Source organism: Populus alba, chromosome 10 (assembly GCF_005239225.2).
Source record: "Populus alba chromosome 10, ASM523922v2, whole genome shotgun sequence".
Lineage (NCBI taxonomy): Eukaryota > Viridiplantae > Streptophyta > Magnoliopsida > Malpighiales > Salicaceae > Populus > Populus alba.
The window spans coordinates 1,663,022-1,680,804 of record NC_133293.1 but is presented as its reverse complement, the minus strand read 5'-3'; the positions used below and the strand labels follow the sequence as shown (position 1 = coordinate 1,680,804).

Sequence of the window (17,783 nt, the reverse complement as noted above, 5' to 3'; positions counted from 1 at the left end):
GTCTTGGGCCCATAACTATAAATACCGAACCCACACCAAACATTTCTTTGGGTGATTAGATGGTCTTCTACTAGCACAGGCACACCCCTTCTCCCTCTCTCTCCCTCCCTATCTCTCAGATCGAATATTTTTATCACCAGGTAACTCTCAATTTCCTTCCTACTTCAATATCTGATGATTAATAATAACATATGCTAAGTTTTCTTCGTTATATTTACACAGATTTTCTTCAATTGTTTGTGTTGAGGTTGTGGAAATTAATAATAATCATGGATGGAAACAAAGATGAAGCAATAAGATGTGTTAGAATTGCCGAAGAAGCAATCGCATCCGGCAATAAACAGCGCGCTTTCAAATTTATTAAAATGGCGCAACGTCTTAATCATAGTTTGTCTGTTAATCATCTTTTATCTGCATGTGAGAAGCTTGATTCCTCGGAAAACTCTGCTTCCGTGGATCAAAGTAATCCCAAGGATAGGAATACGAATGGTTTTGTTAAGAGTGATGATGGTGATGAGGGTATGAGTGCGGAGAGGAGTTTTACTGGGGAGCATGTGCACTTGATTAGGCATATTAATAGGAATAAGGATTACTATGGGATTCTTGGGGTCGAAAAGAGTTGTTCCGTTGAAGAGATTAGGAAGGCGTATAGGAAACTGTCGTTGAAAGTTCATCCTGATAAGAATAAAGCTCCAGGATCGGAGGAGGCTTTTAAGAAATTATCCAAGGCTTTTAAGTGTTTGAGTGATGGTGATTCCAGGAAGCAGTACGATCAGACGGGTTTGGTTGACGAGTTTGAGCATAATCAGCAGTATAATAATAATAATGTTAGGCGGCGGAGAACAAGTGCGCGTGGTTCTTATTATGATGACGAGTTTGATCCTGATGAGATATTCAGGGCTTTTTTTGGCCAGACAGATGTGTTTAGGGCTCGTCATGTTTATAGGAATAGAGGAACGGATGGTCAGCAGAGGGGGGAGCAGGGAGGGGGACCTAATTTGATTGTTCTGCTGCAAATACTGCCCTTCTTGTTGATTATTTTGCTTGCTTATCTGCCGTTTTCAGAGCCCGAGTACTCTTTGCTTAAGAATGTAGCTTATCAGATTCCCATGTCTACTGAAAAGTATGGCGTGGAGTATTTTGTCAAGTCATCAGCATTTGATAAGAACTTTCCTCCTGGAAGTCCTGCTCGGGATAGCATTGAAGACAGTGTGATTAAGGATTACAGAAATATGCTTTGGCGGTACTGTAACATAGAAATCCGCAGACGTCAATGGAGTAGGAATATGCCCACTCCTAACTGTGATAAGCTACGTGATCTCGGATTAGCATGAAGGTAAGCTCATTACCCTGTTTATTCGTGACTGGGAATTATGTCATTTTCTCATTTTATTTTTCTGGTTCAGATGATTGCTCAATGCCTGATTTCATGAAGGGCTTTCCTGTATAAAATACTCTTACTACTGATGCTTGTTTGGACCTACTGATGCTTGTTTGGAGTAAGGTCACTTAGTTTACATTTAATGCCACTTCAATCATATGGAGATCTTTGATGTCCCTGTCACCGTCTATTTAGTGACATGTCTCACTATCTGATGTTTGGCTCCATGTGTGATTCGAAGATGGATGCATTTTAGTGGAATACATATGGTGTTGTCTGTGCTAAGCTATTAAAGGATGTAGTTCCCAAGTTATACAAATGAGATTCACTTGCAGGACTCAAGGCATAATTGTATCGAAATTTTGATAGCAATATAAAGATTTAGCCTTACCCTCACCAGTTTGGTGTTTGGTGTCTTCGGAATATTATTTTGTGTGTGTTTGTCTCCATGGTTGTGTAGGCACATGTTAATTCATTATCAGGGACTGTTTCTGTGCTTGCTTTGGAGCGATTAGATGTTATTCCGAAATATCACTCTAGAATTAGGTTCTACCTATCCCATTCTTCTTAAATTTCACCATTTGGCCAACATTGTGGCTTCAATCTCTTCCTTGTCCTTTGGGTATATGTCTATTGTGCATTCTCTTTCCAACATGTGAATATGCATAAAACTCTCATGTTTATTATCAATTAATTGTCCACAATAAGTCTTCTCCCCTCTGGGTTTTGTGGATAAACCAGTGGTATGAGTTTATCCACTATTACGTTATTTACTTTCACAATCGTAAGATATTTTACTGGTCTACATGAAGCTGTGCAAGGTCACAGTGTGGTCTCAAGTTCCAACTTGTGAGGCATTGACTGGCCTGGCTTCCCCTTGAATTTAACTAAGCAGCTATACTCTCGGATTCCTGTACAAGTTTCTCATTTGATGTGTCATTATTCTATACCATGCTACACTTGAAATTCTTACCTCATCCTCATCTACCTTCTCCTGATTCTAGTATTTCATATTTCTTTGGCAACGTTTTCCTTGATTCCGCTTGTCTTCCTTAATTCCAAGATCGCTCACTGTTGTTTCACCTTGGAATTAATGTTGTCTAATCAAGTTTGATGAACTAAGTTTGTCTTTATAGCAGGAAACACGACTTGTCTTCTCTTGAAGACACTCAGTTTTTTTCACAAGTTCTATGATGAAACTCTTTGCCTATCCTTGTTACAGCATGTGATGAAACTTTATTTACATGATTACTAGATGCCAATGTCCCCAAAACCCAGACATTTCTTTCTTCCTTTCACTCTATGAGCCTGCATGAACTTTCAAATACAAGTCACCATGTCACCACCAGAATCTCAAGAGAAGCCGCAGTGTTTTAAATTTACACCTATGCATGTGATATCCGTATTTCATGTTGCAAAGTGTTTTCATACCAAGCATGCGCACATCATTCACCATTTGTTATTCATATTGAATGCCGATGCTCCCCGATCTAAATCCTTGGCCCTTCCATACGCAACTACGGCAATTGATTCATTTGATGAAGAATCTAGTCCCTTCACCAGACTCTCTTATGTGGTTGTGACAACACATCTGTCAGTAGGGTTTTTTATTTTGTCTGTCCATTTTTATTTTGTCATGTTCCATGTCATACAACACTGAGTTTCTTATGATGTCTTACTGTAATTAAAATATTCATTTGTATGTCATTTCGCACTACTTTGCCTTGCCTTGCCACATGGTGGTTAAATTGTTTCACTCACTTTGTTTGTTTATATTTTTGTTTCTCAATCATCGGTTGATTCAATCTAGCTCAATGCACAATTAAGAAAATAGCCCGCGGCAGCGCGAGGACAACAGACTTGGTGGTTTCTACTATGTGGATTTCAACAATTTTTCTCATTAGACAAGGCTTGAAAGCTTGAGGCCTATCACAAGCCCAAAAATAAGTCTGGTTGACCAGGTTGGTCTGATTTTGCATGAATAGGTCTATTTGAGAATATGGTCTGTTGTATATATGGGGCGTCGTGATGATCGTTTTTGTTTTTGGTTTGTTGTATATATGTGGCGTCGTGACAATTGTTTTTCTAAAGTAAGAATTTTTATGATGAAGGATGAAAAGAATAAAGAACTCTTGTTTCTTTAAAAAAAGAAATGGAGTTGTTATCCAGTAATTTAGTAATTAGAAATCCTAACTGATCTTAAAGCTTGAATAAGAGGATTAATTGTGTATAGAGAGAACATATCACTCCTAGTATATCCTATTAAAGGTAAATTGCATTATTTGTTTGTCTGATATAAAATAAGATATTTTAATGTACTTTCTAACTGTTGGTCTGTCTAAGGTTTAAAAAAAGTTATACTCGGTAAAAAAATCATTCTCTTATCAGGTTAAAGCATAATTATTCTAATGTCAAAACGTATATTTTTACTTTTTTTTTTAATGTCAGGAATACATACGTATAAGTTTGTAATCTTTGAGATATATACAAAAAATAAATTTTTTCGGTATTTTTAAAATACAAGCCAAGTTCTCAAATTTTTTTTTTTTTTTTTATTTAAGGATGCTAAATCATGCCATGGATTTTTTATTTATATGTTCAAATATGATTATTTTTTTAAACTTTGACTATATGTAAATTTAAAAAATGTATTTTTTAGAGAAATGGTTTTTTTTTTTTTTTGTGGAAAGGAACCCGATTTATCTTAATACTGAAAAAACTTTTTATATGTAGGTCACAATTTCAAATATTAAATATGAATTAATTACAAGATGAATTTTAAAAATTTTTAAAAATTTAATAAAATTAGACTAAGATCATATATGACAAAATACAATAACGTGCTTTAATCAAGGTATCAACTCCATGCAAACTATTTATTGATCACCCAACAACATAGGAAAAAATCCAACAATATAAAAAAATAAGCATCAAGTCTTGTTAACTTCATAAATTATATTCTAATTGCACTTTAATCTAAATAATTCAACACAAAACTAATAAATCATGAATCAATGTTCAATTAACAATCATAAAAAAAATAAACTCAAAACCCACTGCAAGAATAATCAAATCATTTTAAAATCAAAATACTCCAGTCTAAATAATTGTCAAGACAATCCAATACATAAAAAGTATAATTTTTTTAATTTTTTTGTTATTTCTGCTATTTTTAAAAGTTAAAAATAAAATAAAATAAAAAATTAGGTTATGAAACTGGAGTCCAAAACATGACGTTGCTATTGCTGCTTCAAGAGGACACTTTGACCATGCACCATCTGCCATGGCGGTCCAGGATGCACACTAACGAGGTTTTTTAACACCCACATGCCATGAGCATATTGTATATCTGATATAAAAAGGTGCAATTTTGCAATATTTGCACACAGCTTGTTCATACCGTGTGCGTTGCTGCTTCTGTTCTTTCCTTTCAAGATTGATGTAATGGAATAAAAAGATTTACAGCTCAGAAAAGAGATAGAAATATATGTGAAGAAATATTTGGTCTTTCTCCATCAACATCTGTATTGTTCATCTTGATCCTCATTTTGGCCTTGCATTAATCAAGGGTGACTGCAATTCAGCTCCATGGCAGGCAGTGTGAGTGCTTCCCATGAACACCTCTTCGTATGGCTGTCTGGATTTAGGGTTTTTTTCTTGTGTTTCTTCATGATTGGTGCTGGGCCGAGGAGGATTATTCTATAGTTTCATCTCATCAACTGTACAGCTTTCATGTTTCCTGTTGCTATCTCCAAGTCTGATTTCTAATTGTTCACCGCAGGTTACAAGTTACTTTAGGGGTGGTTTGAAGTCTAATAGTAGCTATTATTTTTAAAATGTTAAAAAATATATTAAAATAATTTTTTTTATATTTTTTAAAATTATTTTTTTAATACATCAAAACGATAATTTGAAAACACAAAAAAAAAATAAAACAAAAAAAAATAAAAAAAATTTCAAATATTTTTAAAAATACTTTTTGAAACATAAAAACAAACAATCTGAAAATAAAACCTTTATGAGTTCAGACTTTATATTAATAAATTACCAAATTAATTTATGGACAAGGTTTTATCACCATATTTTATATGGTATATGTTGTGTTAAAAGTATTTTTTTATTTAAAAATATATTAAAATAATATATTTTTTATTTTTTTTAAATTCATTTTTGTCATTATTATATCAAAATAATTTAAAAATAATTAATTATAAAAGAATCCAAATTAGAAAAAAATAAAAAAAAGGATGTTAAATATGTACTCCATGTGCTTAAAGGAAAGGAAATATTAAAAATTGTTTGTTTGTGAGGAAGAAATCAATCTCATCTCCATGTGATGATGACAGTCTGATGCATTATTTCTGCATCTGCCTGTCAAGAAGTGCATCCATCTCCTTCTACGTGATGCCCTGACAATCATTACTACAAGTAGCTAAACTGCTTATTATTATTATATCTGTGAACAATAAACAATGGACTTGGATCATATTTGAATCTTCACCCCATATGATTTTTTTTATATAATGTTGTGATAAAAGATGTTTTTTTATTTTATTTTTTTTAAAAAAATATATTAAAATAATATTTATTTTATTTTTTAAAATTTATTTTTAATATCTGAAAATACTAAAAAATATTAATTTAAAATAATACAAAAAAATTTACAATGAGCTTGTTTGTTTTTGCACAAACAAGCTTGATGTAGGGTGTGTTTAGTTGGGTGGTCCAATCTAATTTTCATTAAAATTTAAAAATATTTTTTGTTTAAAAATATTTTCAAGTTTAATATGGTGGTGTAAAAAATAAATTTTTAAAAAATAAATAAAATATTATTTTAATATATTTTTAAATAAAAATATATTTTAATAAATAATTATCAGTACAATCTCTGAACACCTCATTTAATCTCAAGTTGAAAATAAAAAGGATAAATATTGACATTTGAATTTTTTTAGGGTAACATACCCTAGAAAAGAAGACAATCCACTTAATTGGTGCTCTACTTATTTTATAAAAATGATATTATTTTATTTTAATAAATAAAATAACATCAGTTGACCCATAATCTAAGCTTTAAACCGGGTCAAATTCCAACCCGGGCCTTATAAATACGGTATCTAGCTTGAAAAATAGTAGAAATAACGTATTTAATTGGCTTAGAGGATAGTAGTGATAACGTGTTTGGTCGGATTTGCTCATCAACCTTTTAATTCACATTTTTATTTATGTAACTGAATAAACAAAAGCCTAAATTACTATAATACCCTCACTTCATTATGAGAAATGCTAGAAGATTTCAGGAAAAGTAACCGTGAGTGCATTTTGTAGATTCGCAAGGTTTTTTTCTCTTTTTTTAATTCTCGAACCTTTTTTTTTTTTTTATTGCTTCCTTTTCTTATCAAACAGTAACCGGTAATTTCTTATGATTTGATATAGGAAATCACAATCAAAATGTTAAAAATAATTGCATATTTTTTTTTCTTAATTTCTTTTTATCCGAACAGTAGTGAAACATTGATTAAAAAAAAAGAAAAAAAAAAGAATACAGTAGTGATTTAAAAAATATATATATTTAAAAAAAATAAATTATTTTTAATGTTAGCATATTCAAAAATATTAATTTAAAATAAAAAAATAATAAATTTTCTAATCTTTTTAAAAATTAAAAACAGCTTTTAGACCCTGTTTGCTGTAATTTTCTTACAAAATAAATTTTTAAAAAATAAATTATTTTTCAATGTATGGTTCATTGATTAATTTTTTTAATAACTAATAAATACATAAAAATTTAAAAAATAATTTTCAGAAAATCAAATAACTTTCCACAAAATAAGTAACATGCGGGGAGGGGAGTTGTATCAGGGGACATTTTTGTCATTTCACTGCAATGAAATGAAATTTCAGTACCAGTTTCCATGGAATGACCATAATACCCATGAAACTAAAGACAAATCACCACCCACCCCATGTTCATACAAGAAAATCTACGAACCCAGCTTGTATTCATACAAGAAAGTCTACTGTATACACAAAAAACCACAACAGTTGAAAAAAGAAAGAAAAGCAACCAGATCCATCGAATCAATAAGCAGCATTTTTAATCGCCAGAATCATCATCACCACCAAAGATGGACATACGATTGTAAAGCAAGAACAAGACCAGAGCAAGAAAGAGGGCAACGCCAACAGGTGATCCACTAACTCGGTGGAAGGAATCGGGCTCACCAGTAGAGAAGACAGCGGAGACAAACGAACCACGATCAGAGGAAAGGAACTGTATGGCTAAGAGAAGGATAATGGGCAAGAGTAAGAGACCCATCGGGCTTAAAAGCTCAGCAAAACCCTCGGTTATGGCTGCTCCTTGGTCACCAAAGATGAACGGAGCTAGCACCACCACGCAGACTACTACTGCTAGTAGGATTCCATGGGGTGGGCCGCGATGCTGATGACGATGCCTCTCTTGGAACATCCTTTCCCTCTCTTTTCTGGTTTCTTGAAATCTTGTGGGGTTATGGTGCTGATAGGGAATATGAGCAGATGGGGTTTCTCATCTCCTCATGAGCACGGTCTTAAAGGTGCTTTGGGGACGCGTTTTGTTGCCTTGGAGAATGGATTATTTACCCTCTGGAATTTGGAGAGCACAAAGAGTTTATGACTTTATGGTAAACCGTGTATATATATATATATATATATATTTTACTTTGTGAATTATTTACTATTATTATTTAATTTTTTATTAATATAAATAACCGATTTAGTTTATTTATCAACTGATCTTATAAATTTTAAAATTATTGATTATATAAAATTTTAAATATTTTAAAACTCAAACTAATAATTTCTAAACAATAAACCTAAAAAAATTAAACAATTGAACAATTATTGAAACTTATGAAAGATGCTGTCACGTTTATTTGGTTAACTGGAAGCCAACTACTAGATTTCAAAAAAATTTAAAAAAACACAGTCCTTTGAATGTATACGAATCAAGCTATAGTATATCGTTTTTATAATATTATTTGTGGATCCCAATAATTTTTTTTTTTATATCAAGAGGATACAGTAACATTTCATATTCAATTTTATAATATGATTGCGTTCCTCATCTGCATTAGATGGAATCGACAGATTATATATCAAAATTAATATTTATGAATTAATAATGCCCTTGATTTGATTTGGATCCTGGAGAAAAAAAATCTTACAATTCATGGACCCGGCTGATCAAATTAATGAAAATTATATATATATATATATATATATATAATTAAAAAATGATTGAAAATAAAAAGGGGGGTTTTATTTAGTCGTAACATGCAATGTTTTTGCTAACCGCGTAGAGGCTTGTCCAGATGGCGATGTTCTTGTCTGTATTCCAAAGGCAAAGAGAATATCCAGAGGAGGTTGAGTGTGGAGAGATCATTCAAAAACTTGCAAGGAAGACACAGGGTAGCTCACCTGTACTATCTTCGAATCCGAGGAGGAAACTAACCTGCTTTTTTTTTTTTTTTTCACTTTATGGAGGTGGCATTTCGAGGAAAGAAAAAAAATAAAAAAATAAAAATGTGTTGGGAAATTTGTATATATATTGTTAATAAGTATATTTAAAGCTAAATTAAAAATGGGATTCAATAACTTTAACTTTTAATGTTAGAATTTTATTGAAAATTATTTTTTAATGTAAAATATTTAAATATATAATATTAACATAATTAAAATAAATTATAAAATGAGTAATATATTAATTTGAAATAACCCTTAGTTATTATATCTTACGAAACTCAAAATTCTCTATTACATGTTGACAGAATAAAAAATTTTCATGTTTTTTATGTGATGGAGAGTTAAAAAGGTTAATAATATATTTATCAAACATCAAAGCTTTTAGAAAAGAATCTAGGCAAGGTGTCTTTAGGATCTCGGGTTTAAGTCCTATATTTAGGCTTGCTTAGAATAATTTTTAGATTTATGAAGATTTTTTTTATTCAACCTAATATATTCAACTAGTTTACGTAAAAAAATAAAATTGAATAAGTCAAGTGTAGAATTTATAAAATATCATAAATTAGGTTAAATATAATTATGATTCCAAACCTGACTCAATTATATCCTTGAACACATGTAATTTATAGACTGATAGGTTTTAAATGTTATGTCCTCAAGGAACGTGACGTGGTGGTAAAGGGTTTGAGATCTGCACAATATGTTTTGAGTTCGAGTTAGGGCGTGCATCTCTTGTAAAAGCTTGGACAACCGAGATTTTACTCGTTTATCTAGGCCCACAAAATACATTTTCCTGAGAGTGGGGTTTTCTTGAATAAAAAAAATAAAAATTCTAAATGCTACTCCAACATTTAACTCTTAACTCGCAACTTAGTCACCCATATTCTTTAATAAACTTGAAATAAATATGGTGATTAGTTTATCAAAAGGTTTACTCTTTATTTTCAAAGATTAAACATTGAAACCAGCATTTTAATTACTTTTTAACTTACTCCTAGTGCATCACAATGTTAGGAGGATATACTTTTAAGATCACGAGGAGAGAAAATTTTAAGCCTTGCTTGTTTGCTGAAAATAATTTTTATAATAAGTGAATTATTTTTTTGATATTTGTCAATATTATAAAAAATGATTTAAAAAACACTTTTAAATATTTGGTCATGTTATAAAAAATAAGTTGAAAAATAACTTATTAATGTTTTGATTTTTTTTAATAAGAGAACAATGATCAAATATGATATTTGAAAAGGTTAAAGAAGGATGAAACTATAAAAAAATCAATTTCATAAATTATTTTAAACAAAAAAAATAACAATAAAAAAAACAAAAACCAAATCTTACAGATAAAAAAATTAAAAGATGGTGAAATTGAAAAAAAATACAAATTTATAAATTATTTTAATTAAAATAGATAAAAATTAAAAAAAGAGGCCGAATCTTATAGATAAAAAGAATAAAGAAAAGAACAAGAGAAAAATAAATAACAACAAAAAATCAAGACCAGAACTGATAAAAAAATCAAATTAAATAAAATTCTATGAATTGAAAAAAATAAATAAAAAAGGATTCTAAATAAAATACATTGCAACAAAAAAAAAATTAAAAACTAAATTTGATATAATCAACAAATAATATGATATTTTTTAAATTTTTACAACTTTTGAAAAGTATATTTTCTAAAATTAAAAAAAAAACTATTTTCATAAAAAACCAAACTTGATTTTTTCTTAATTGAAAGGTGTTTTTCATTAATTAACTTTTACAATATTAAATAAGCATAAGAAAAGTTTAGAACCATGAAATAAAGGGTCTTAATGCATGTTTGAAATCGAAATTAAACCTATTTTTTGTCAATTTTTTTAAATTTCTTTAAATTAATTATTTTGGATAATTTTGATATCTTAATATTAAAAATAAATTTTTTAAAAATAAAAAATATTATTTTAATATATTTTTAAATAAAAAACAGTTTTTATAACACTCCCATACATTTTAGTCCTGATGCATAAGCTGACCCAATGATAAAATCGCTGAAAAAAAAGAAGTAAGGCTTTAAAAAGTGACTGGAGTGTAGGATTAGGAAAACTATAGGCACCAAAAATGCAATTCATCCTAAACTCTAGTTCTAGTTTCAGAGCAAGGTCAGACTGTCCCATCGTAGCTCCTTCTTTCCCTCTCCTAACCAATTTCAGATCAGGCGCCAAGTTTGAGAGAGAGAAAAGGATGAAGATCCCATGGTGGGTGGTCTCCTTTGCATATGTTGCACTCGTTGCTGCCTCCTCGTCTCAGGATCCTCACCTAAGTTCTGCTCGTGTCGTTTTTCAGGTTCATTTGTTTGTTGCCGCTCAATGACATTTATTTATCCGTGTTTCTGAAATTAATCTAGTTCTTTACTATGAGTTATTATGACCCATGGTTTTTTTTGAGACTGGGATTTCTTTTTTAGACAAACTATGGAGACATTGAGTTCGGATTCTTTCCATCTGTGGCTCCTCAAACTGTAGATCATATTTTCAAGCTTGTTCGACTTGGATGCTACAACACCAATCACTTCTTTCGGGTACTTTACAGTCTTTTCTTAAAACGAGTTTAATGGATACTAAGATTATGTCTGGTGACTGGACGGGACTTAATGGGACTGGACAACACGAAATTTTGACATGATCCGAGACAAAATTACATGTTGTACTGTCCCGTGTGCTTACCAAACACCAATAGAGCTGTTATGGCTCTACATTTTGTCCAGTTTCATGTACCTAGTGCTACTTAGAAGAAGTTAGTTGTGTTTTAGTGGATAAGTACATGAAATATGAAGCTGAAAATATGGCAGGTTGATAAAGGGTTTGTTGCTCAAGTAGCAGATGTGGTTGGTGGACGATCGGCTCCGATGAATGAAGAGCAAAGAAAGGAAGCTAAGAAGACTGTTGTTGGTGAATTCAGTGATGTCAAACATGTTAGGGGAATTCTTTCTATGGGCAGGTTATCTTCTTCATTTTTTTTTTTTGTGAGATTTATTGCTTATTTCTATCCTATACTGTTCAAATTATTTTGTCAAAGGGGTTAATTGAGACGTGGATGTAGTTTTGATATAGTCAAGATGCTCTGTTTGCTATGATTATTAGTTCTTCGAGTTGTTTTACATTTTCTGCATGTAAGCTTGTTGAGAGCCAAGTCTAACAGCTTGCAGGTTATAAAGTGAACCCTAAGAATAACTTAGAATCTTTATAACGCTGTGTAAAAGAACTTGGGGGACAAAACGCAATGAAAATGATATCAACTGCTGTTGATATTGAAATGTCCTTTTCTACTGGAGTGAGAAGGGGGTATTTAGACAAAGGAAAAGATGATTTCCCAAAACGAGACTAAAAGGAAAGGCCACAAAGGCTTTTAAATTTTAAGCATTTGGGTGAAAGAAGTGGTTGGAGACGTTTTAAGATTCACCATTATCAGAAGATATATTGAGAGAACCAAATTGCATATTAATTTAGCTCATCACTGAAACGATTACCTCACGGGAAGCAAATAGGTTTGGATTGTGTTCTTTTACCCATCTAATTGCTGGATAGAGAGTTGAATGTTTCTTAAATGCCCTAAATTCGATTAACCAAACCTTTCATGTTAGCAAAAGCCAGCATCATGGTTGGTCCTTTTGAAGATTCAAATCTCAAAAGAGTACTTTTTGTACGGTTTACATCAGGGCATTGGTGCACATACTTGAGGAGTAGATTTATGTTTGAAATTGGATATTAACAATGATAGTTTTGGAACTCATATTGACACTTTTAGGGCTAGTGTATTTGATACTGTTTCAGATATTGCCCAAGGTAAATATGTAACATTTGATTGCATTCTTGAACAACCAAGTGCTTTGTTATTGTCAATGGGACTGAGATATGTTGTCTGTTGATGACAGAAGACGCTTCCCATGGAGTAGACCAATTTCATCCTTTTCAAACTAAAGATAATAGAATGCTGGACAAGATTGCTGTTATAGTATTTTCACCATCACTAGGAATTGCAGAAGTTATTTTGGATAGTCAAATATTAGAAAAATTTGCGCAATTATTCATTTTAGGATATTCTGCAACCTGGGATGTGTTTATGTTCTAAAGTTATTCCATTTTTACTTTGGACTAGCACTTTTCTAGTTCCCTCCCCGGTAATATCCAAATGTAATGTGCTAATATGATGCTGCCTCTTACTTTGTTGTAGATTTGAAGATCCAAACAGTGCACAATCCTCATTCTCAATGCTTCTTGGAAATGCCCCTCATCTAGATGGTCAAGTATGTTAGTTCAACATGCCAAACATAGTTTTACATGGATTATTCATGAACATCACTTTGACCTGAAACTGCCATCTTGATTTCTTTTCAGTATGCAATATTTGGCAAAGTTACCAAAGGTGATGACACACTGACTAAGCTTGAGCAACTCCCTACTCGTAAGGAGGGAATTTTTGTGATGGTAAAGTATTGACAAGCTTTCAGCTTTACCTTAGTAGGATGATGCGAAAAGTAGAAATTGGATTTCAATTATTTCTGAAAGGTGAATATTTATTTCTGTAAAGTAAGTATAGCATAAGAGTTTATGGTTCAGCCCTTGCATCCTATGTAATCATGAAAAATTTTCTGCATTTACAAATTCATCCAATCTCTGCTATCACCAAAATTGTCAGCATTCACTCAGAAACACACACAGTCATATGCATGCTTATGTTGTTGTGTAGCTGTGACTTGTCATATGCTAGATAACTTGGAAGCAAAGAAAAATATGAATGCCAAGAAGACAGAAGAGTGGAAGGTTTTCAAATCAAGCTATATTTGTCCACTCATTCAAGTATATTGAAATCTAAAACTGGTTCAGTTGGATTTGAAAACAAACATGTATTGGACTATTCCGTGGAGGAAACTTCTTGGTCTGGAGAATGTTTAAACCATCGACACCCAAAACTGATTCTGGATTATCTGGTGTTCAACATATTCTGGGATGTTTTTAATGGGGTCAGTTGTGAGTTCTATTCCTCTTGCACACTAATGCAGTGATGAGGAGTGAATCTGGATACCTGTGCCTGACTGCAATATTCCTTGCCAAGAAATCTATTATTTGCATTGTTGTATGTGGCCTTTTGTTTCACCCTGCGGATATATCAATTCCAATAATTGGTTTAGGTTGACATTCTTTGCTTGCTTCTGATTATATTTTTTCACTTGGACTATTATCTGAGCAGCCGCTGCTTCCTCGGCACCTGGCTAATTACTCTTTTTTCTCCTTTTTTTTCCAGCCTACTGAACGCATCACAATCCTTTCATCATATTATTATGGTATGCATTAATCGACTATTTGTTCTAAGTTTTCTGACATCTTTTAGGAATTTTCTCTTTTCATTTGTTGTAATCTATAATGGATAACAACTGCTGACCAGTGGTTATTTTTTAGGGTTTCACATTTTTTCTGTTAAATGGCTTGTGGACTCATTTGCTAAACTTGTTTTCAATACTACAAATGTTTATTGACAAATGCTAGTCCCTTAGCTCATCTATATTCTGATCAATTAATTTGCAAATATATTTTCTGGGTAATTTTTTTTTCTTGGTACAGTGACTTCTGTGTCTGTCTTGTGTTCAGTGTGAACCTGTATGGTAGTTATCTTTCTGTTTCTGGCATTTCATCTCATTACTCAATAAATCAAGCGGTATGTTCTTAAAGTAATAAAATTAAGGGATGATGTATATGACTTCTTTGCTTGTGAGGCTTCAACATTTACTGATGACCAAGCATATTTGCTCTAGTCATTAAGAACCTACACAGGCCATGTCTAGGAGTGTCCTATCAGAAATCATTCTACTTAGTTCATCCAATGCTTTTGATGTATTTCATCAAAGAAAAAAAAGTTTCTTATGTGTGATCTTTTCCCAAGAACTTACCTAAATTGGTTTTTGCAAAACTATCAGTCTGTAGATAATTCCAAAGTGCTGATTGTGGGTTTCTTGCCCAAATTATCCAATTGCACATGACGATCTTTAGTATATGACTAACAATTAGGCAAACCTAATAAAATTAAAAAAAAAAAACATTGGGCACCAAAAATCTTAATTGAAATTGGTTAAAAGCAATTATTAGTGCAAGAAAAAGAGAAATATATATATTGATAGTTTTGGGGTTTTTGCCTCGAGGATAAAGCAGGTCAGCAAAACATGAACAGTTAACTAATCTTTGTCTGTAAAAGAAGTTAGTTTGAAATGGTGATAGACCATTTGTTTTAACTATGTTATATATCATGACTTGTACTGAATATGGATGCACTGGATGAAAGAAATAGCCCTTTTCATGACCTGCTGAATATCTTTGTAGGAATCAGTCATGACATGATATATAATTGGAATGAGCAGTAACAGGTTTCTAGAAAAGCTTCGTTGCACTATCTTGAACTGACATTTGTTCTTGGACTAAACAATGAAAAATAAAGGACTGCTGCTTGAATTTCTTTGGAGCTATTTGTGGTGAACTATAAAAGCTTAAAAGAAAATGAAAAAAAAAAACGATTCAGTTTTTACAATTCTTTCACTGGGGTTTTTGTCTTATAGATACTGAGATGGAGAGTTGCGAAGAGGAGAGGTCAGTCTTGAAACGAAGACTCTCTGCATCAGCTGTTGAAATTGAGAAACAGGTAAATTTGGAATTTGGTGAACATAGAGTTAATGTGGTGTGGCATGATGCTGAACAAACTCCTACTCATCCTTTTTCTTATGTGCAGAGAATGAAATGCTTCCCATGACTTGTTCAACAAGAAATGACATGATTCGTGTAAGTTATTTGACTCAAAAGTTGCTTTGTATAGATTAAAAAGGATTGGCTGCCTGCTTGCCTTTATGGAGAAACAACTTTGCAAGAGCGAGTGTTGTAACTGGTCATGAAACAAATTCATATGGGCATTAGGGGCATGAGACCCTGTCATGGAGGTGTCTAAAACAGGATAAATTGAAAGAGATCCATTTTCTACAAACTAGATTGTGTAGAACCAAGTGTTTAATTTGTCTGAACTAGTTTGTATCACACTGCAGCCTGTTATCGAATATTTTGGTTATTGTTGCAGTGGAGATGCATTGAAGCAGACGCTGAATTTACCACTTGTGCGAATATGTGGACGCTTCGGCCACATCAAAGTCCAGAATAATAGAAGACGTTGAGAATCCAACTCAGTCGCCATTAGGGTTAGCATTTTACGAAATGCCAACACAAGGCACACATCAGGCATGAGAAATATAGTACTGTGTTTTTTCACCTGAGACCACATTTGTCCATTCTATTGCAGCCGTCAATCACCATTGTTTGTCCTTAGGCGCATAGTTGTGATAAAATTAAAAATATTATTTTAATGTATTTTTAAGAAAAAAATATTTTAAAAAAACAAAATAAACTACACTTTTTTTTTTTTCTCGTGTTTACCCTTTCAAAGTATCATGTGGTCTCTCTCTTTGAAATTTGCCTAGTTTAATTTAATGGCTTAAAAGTTAAAACACAGCACGCATCCCAAGGCTAGAACTCGGGATGCCCTTGTCCCTCAGTTATCAAACGATCCCCTGACTTCTGAGCTTCTAAGATGATTTTCTGGGCCGGCTAGCCCATATAATGTACAATAACCCATCAGAGCCTGCAAGCCCATCTAGCCCACCAGGAAATTTCTGCTCCTGGCATGCATGAATTTGATTAGTTTTCGAGTATGAAAGGGACATGGGCCATATTAGTAACAGTGATTACTGATTCTATATTACTAGGCGCAGACAAAAATTGTCAAGTAAATTCAGTTTATGAACCCTGGAATCATTTGATTGGCTTATGCATTTAATTTGCTTCATCTTATATATAGTATAAGCTTAGTTTTCTTACTGTGCTATGCTGCTGCGGGTTGGATTAAAGATTTTTTCAACATAAAAAACATCCAAGTTGCTGAAATTTCTTTTAATATTATCATTAAATTTGGTACAACAAGTCAAACTTGAAATTCTCGACTTAAGTCCTTGTCAAATTTGAGTTTCCAATTAAATCACATGGGAGTTGCTTTAATGTGGACCAACTTAGTAGGTCTCAATATAAAAAAATAAAAAACAAAAAAATAGCATGAAAACAAAGACCTAGCGCCTAAGTTTAAAAGCAATATGGATGGTTATTAAAAAAGATTTGAATTAAAAAAATAATTAAAGCTTGTATCTTTTTTTTAAACATTAAGATGATAATGTATTGAATCAATTTTGATTAATCAAGTTATCTCGTCAAACCTGTGACTTAAGTTGTGGATTCCAATTGGTTCAGTAACATTTTTTATTTTAATTATATGAAAACAATATAAAAACTAATTCAAAATCAACTTAATATTAAAGAATCAATTTGAGAAAAAATAAAAAAATTCATCAAAAACCCAATGATGAAGTTTTTTATATATTAAAAATAAATCAGGCTATATGCATGGGCCTGAATGACCCCGCGTATCAAGACTTAAAAAAAAAAACCACCACCATTGAACTCCTCTTGTTGACACTAAATTTGATCATTTTTGTTGTTGGTATCATGACAACCAACCATTTTCTTTCTTTCATGGTTTCCTAGAAATTTTCTCTCTCCTCTCTCCAACTTAAAGATTGAGAAATGAACAAAATGAACTTTTGGATCAAAATAAAGATTGTCATGGATTTGAGGTGAGCCATGCATTTTCTTCGTATTTTAATTTATAGTTAATTTCATATAATTATAGCATAAAGGATGCAATTGAAAGAAAAAAGTTTGAAAATTAAAGAAAAACATTGGGCAGAAGGTTTATTGTTCATATAATTCAAGATGATTATTTGAGACTATGATAATCTCATAGAAAATAAACTAAAACAATTTATAAAGACAAAATC

The 17,783-nt window shown here is 31.9% G+C and overlaps 3 protein-coding genes across 5 annotated transcripts; 2 read left to right on the top strand and 1 right to left on the bottom strand.

Moving 5' to 3' along the window:
* Window positions 1-48: 48 nt before the first annotated feature.
* LOC118036992 (chaperone protein dnaJ 49) lies at window positions 49-3,549 on the top strand. 2 transcript variants are annotated; one of them, XM_035042866.2, is made up of 3 exons: window positions 49-140; window positions 223-1,336; window positions 3,192-3,549. In XM_035042866.2, exon 2 carries the CDS (start codon window positions 270-272, stop codon window positions 1,332-1,334), a length of 1,065 nt encoding a protein of 354 aa, XP_034898757.1. In that variant the 5' UTR covers window positions 49-140; window positions 223-269; the 3' UTR covers window positions 1,335-1,336; window positions 3,192-3,549. The 2 variants fall into 2 exon arrangements, with proteins under 2 accessions (XP_034898757.1, XP_034898759.1); XM_035042868.2 differs by lacking the exon at window positions 3,192-3,549 and adding an exon at window positions 1,407-1,792.
* Window positions 3,550-7,478: 3,929 nt separating this feature from the next.
* Window positions 7,479-7,850, bottom strand: LOC118036988 (uncharacterized). Its single transcript, XM_035042863.2, has one exon. The coding sequence runs from the start codon at window positions 7,848-7,850 to the stop codon at window positions 7,479-7,481; it is 372 nt and encodes a 123-aa protein (XP_034898754.1).
* Window positions 7,851-10,964: 3,114 nt separating this feature from the next.
* Window positions 10,965-16,322, top strand: LOC118036969 (peptidyl-prolyl cis-trans isomerase CYP23). 2 transcript variants are annotated; one of them, XM_035042839.2, is made up of 9 exons: window positions 10,967-11,209; window positions 11,331-11,444; window positions 11,715-11,863; window positions 13,097-13,169; window positions 13,261-13,350; window positions 14,168-14,207; window positions 15,471-15,553; window positions 15,641-15,690; window positions 15,980-16,322. In XM_035042839.2, exons 1-8 carry the CDS (start codon window positions 10,985-10,987, stop codon window positions 15,659-15,661), a joined length of 795 nt encoding a protein of 264 aa, XP_034898730.1. In that variant the 5' UTR covers window positions 10,967-10,984; the 3' UTR covers window positions 15,662-15,690; window positions 15,980-16,322. The 2 variants fall into 2 exon arrangements, 1 of the variants encoding a protein (XP_034898730.1); XR_012170817.1 differs by lacking the exons at window positions 15,641-15,690; window positions 15,980-16,322 and having other exon boundaries at window positions 10,965-11,209; window positions 13,261-13,431; window positions 15,471-15,554.
* The last annotated feature ends 1,461 nt before the right edge of the window (window positions 16,323-17,783 follow it).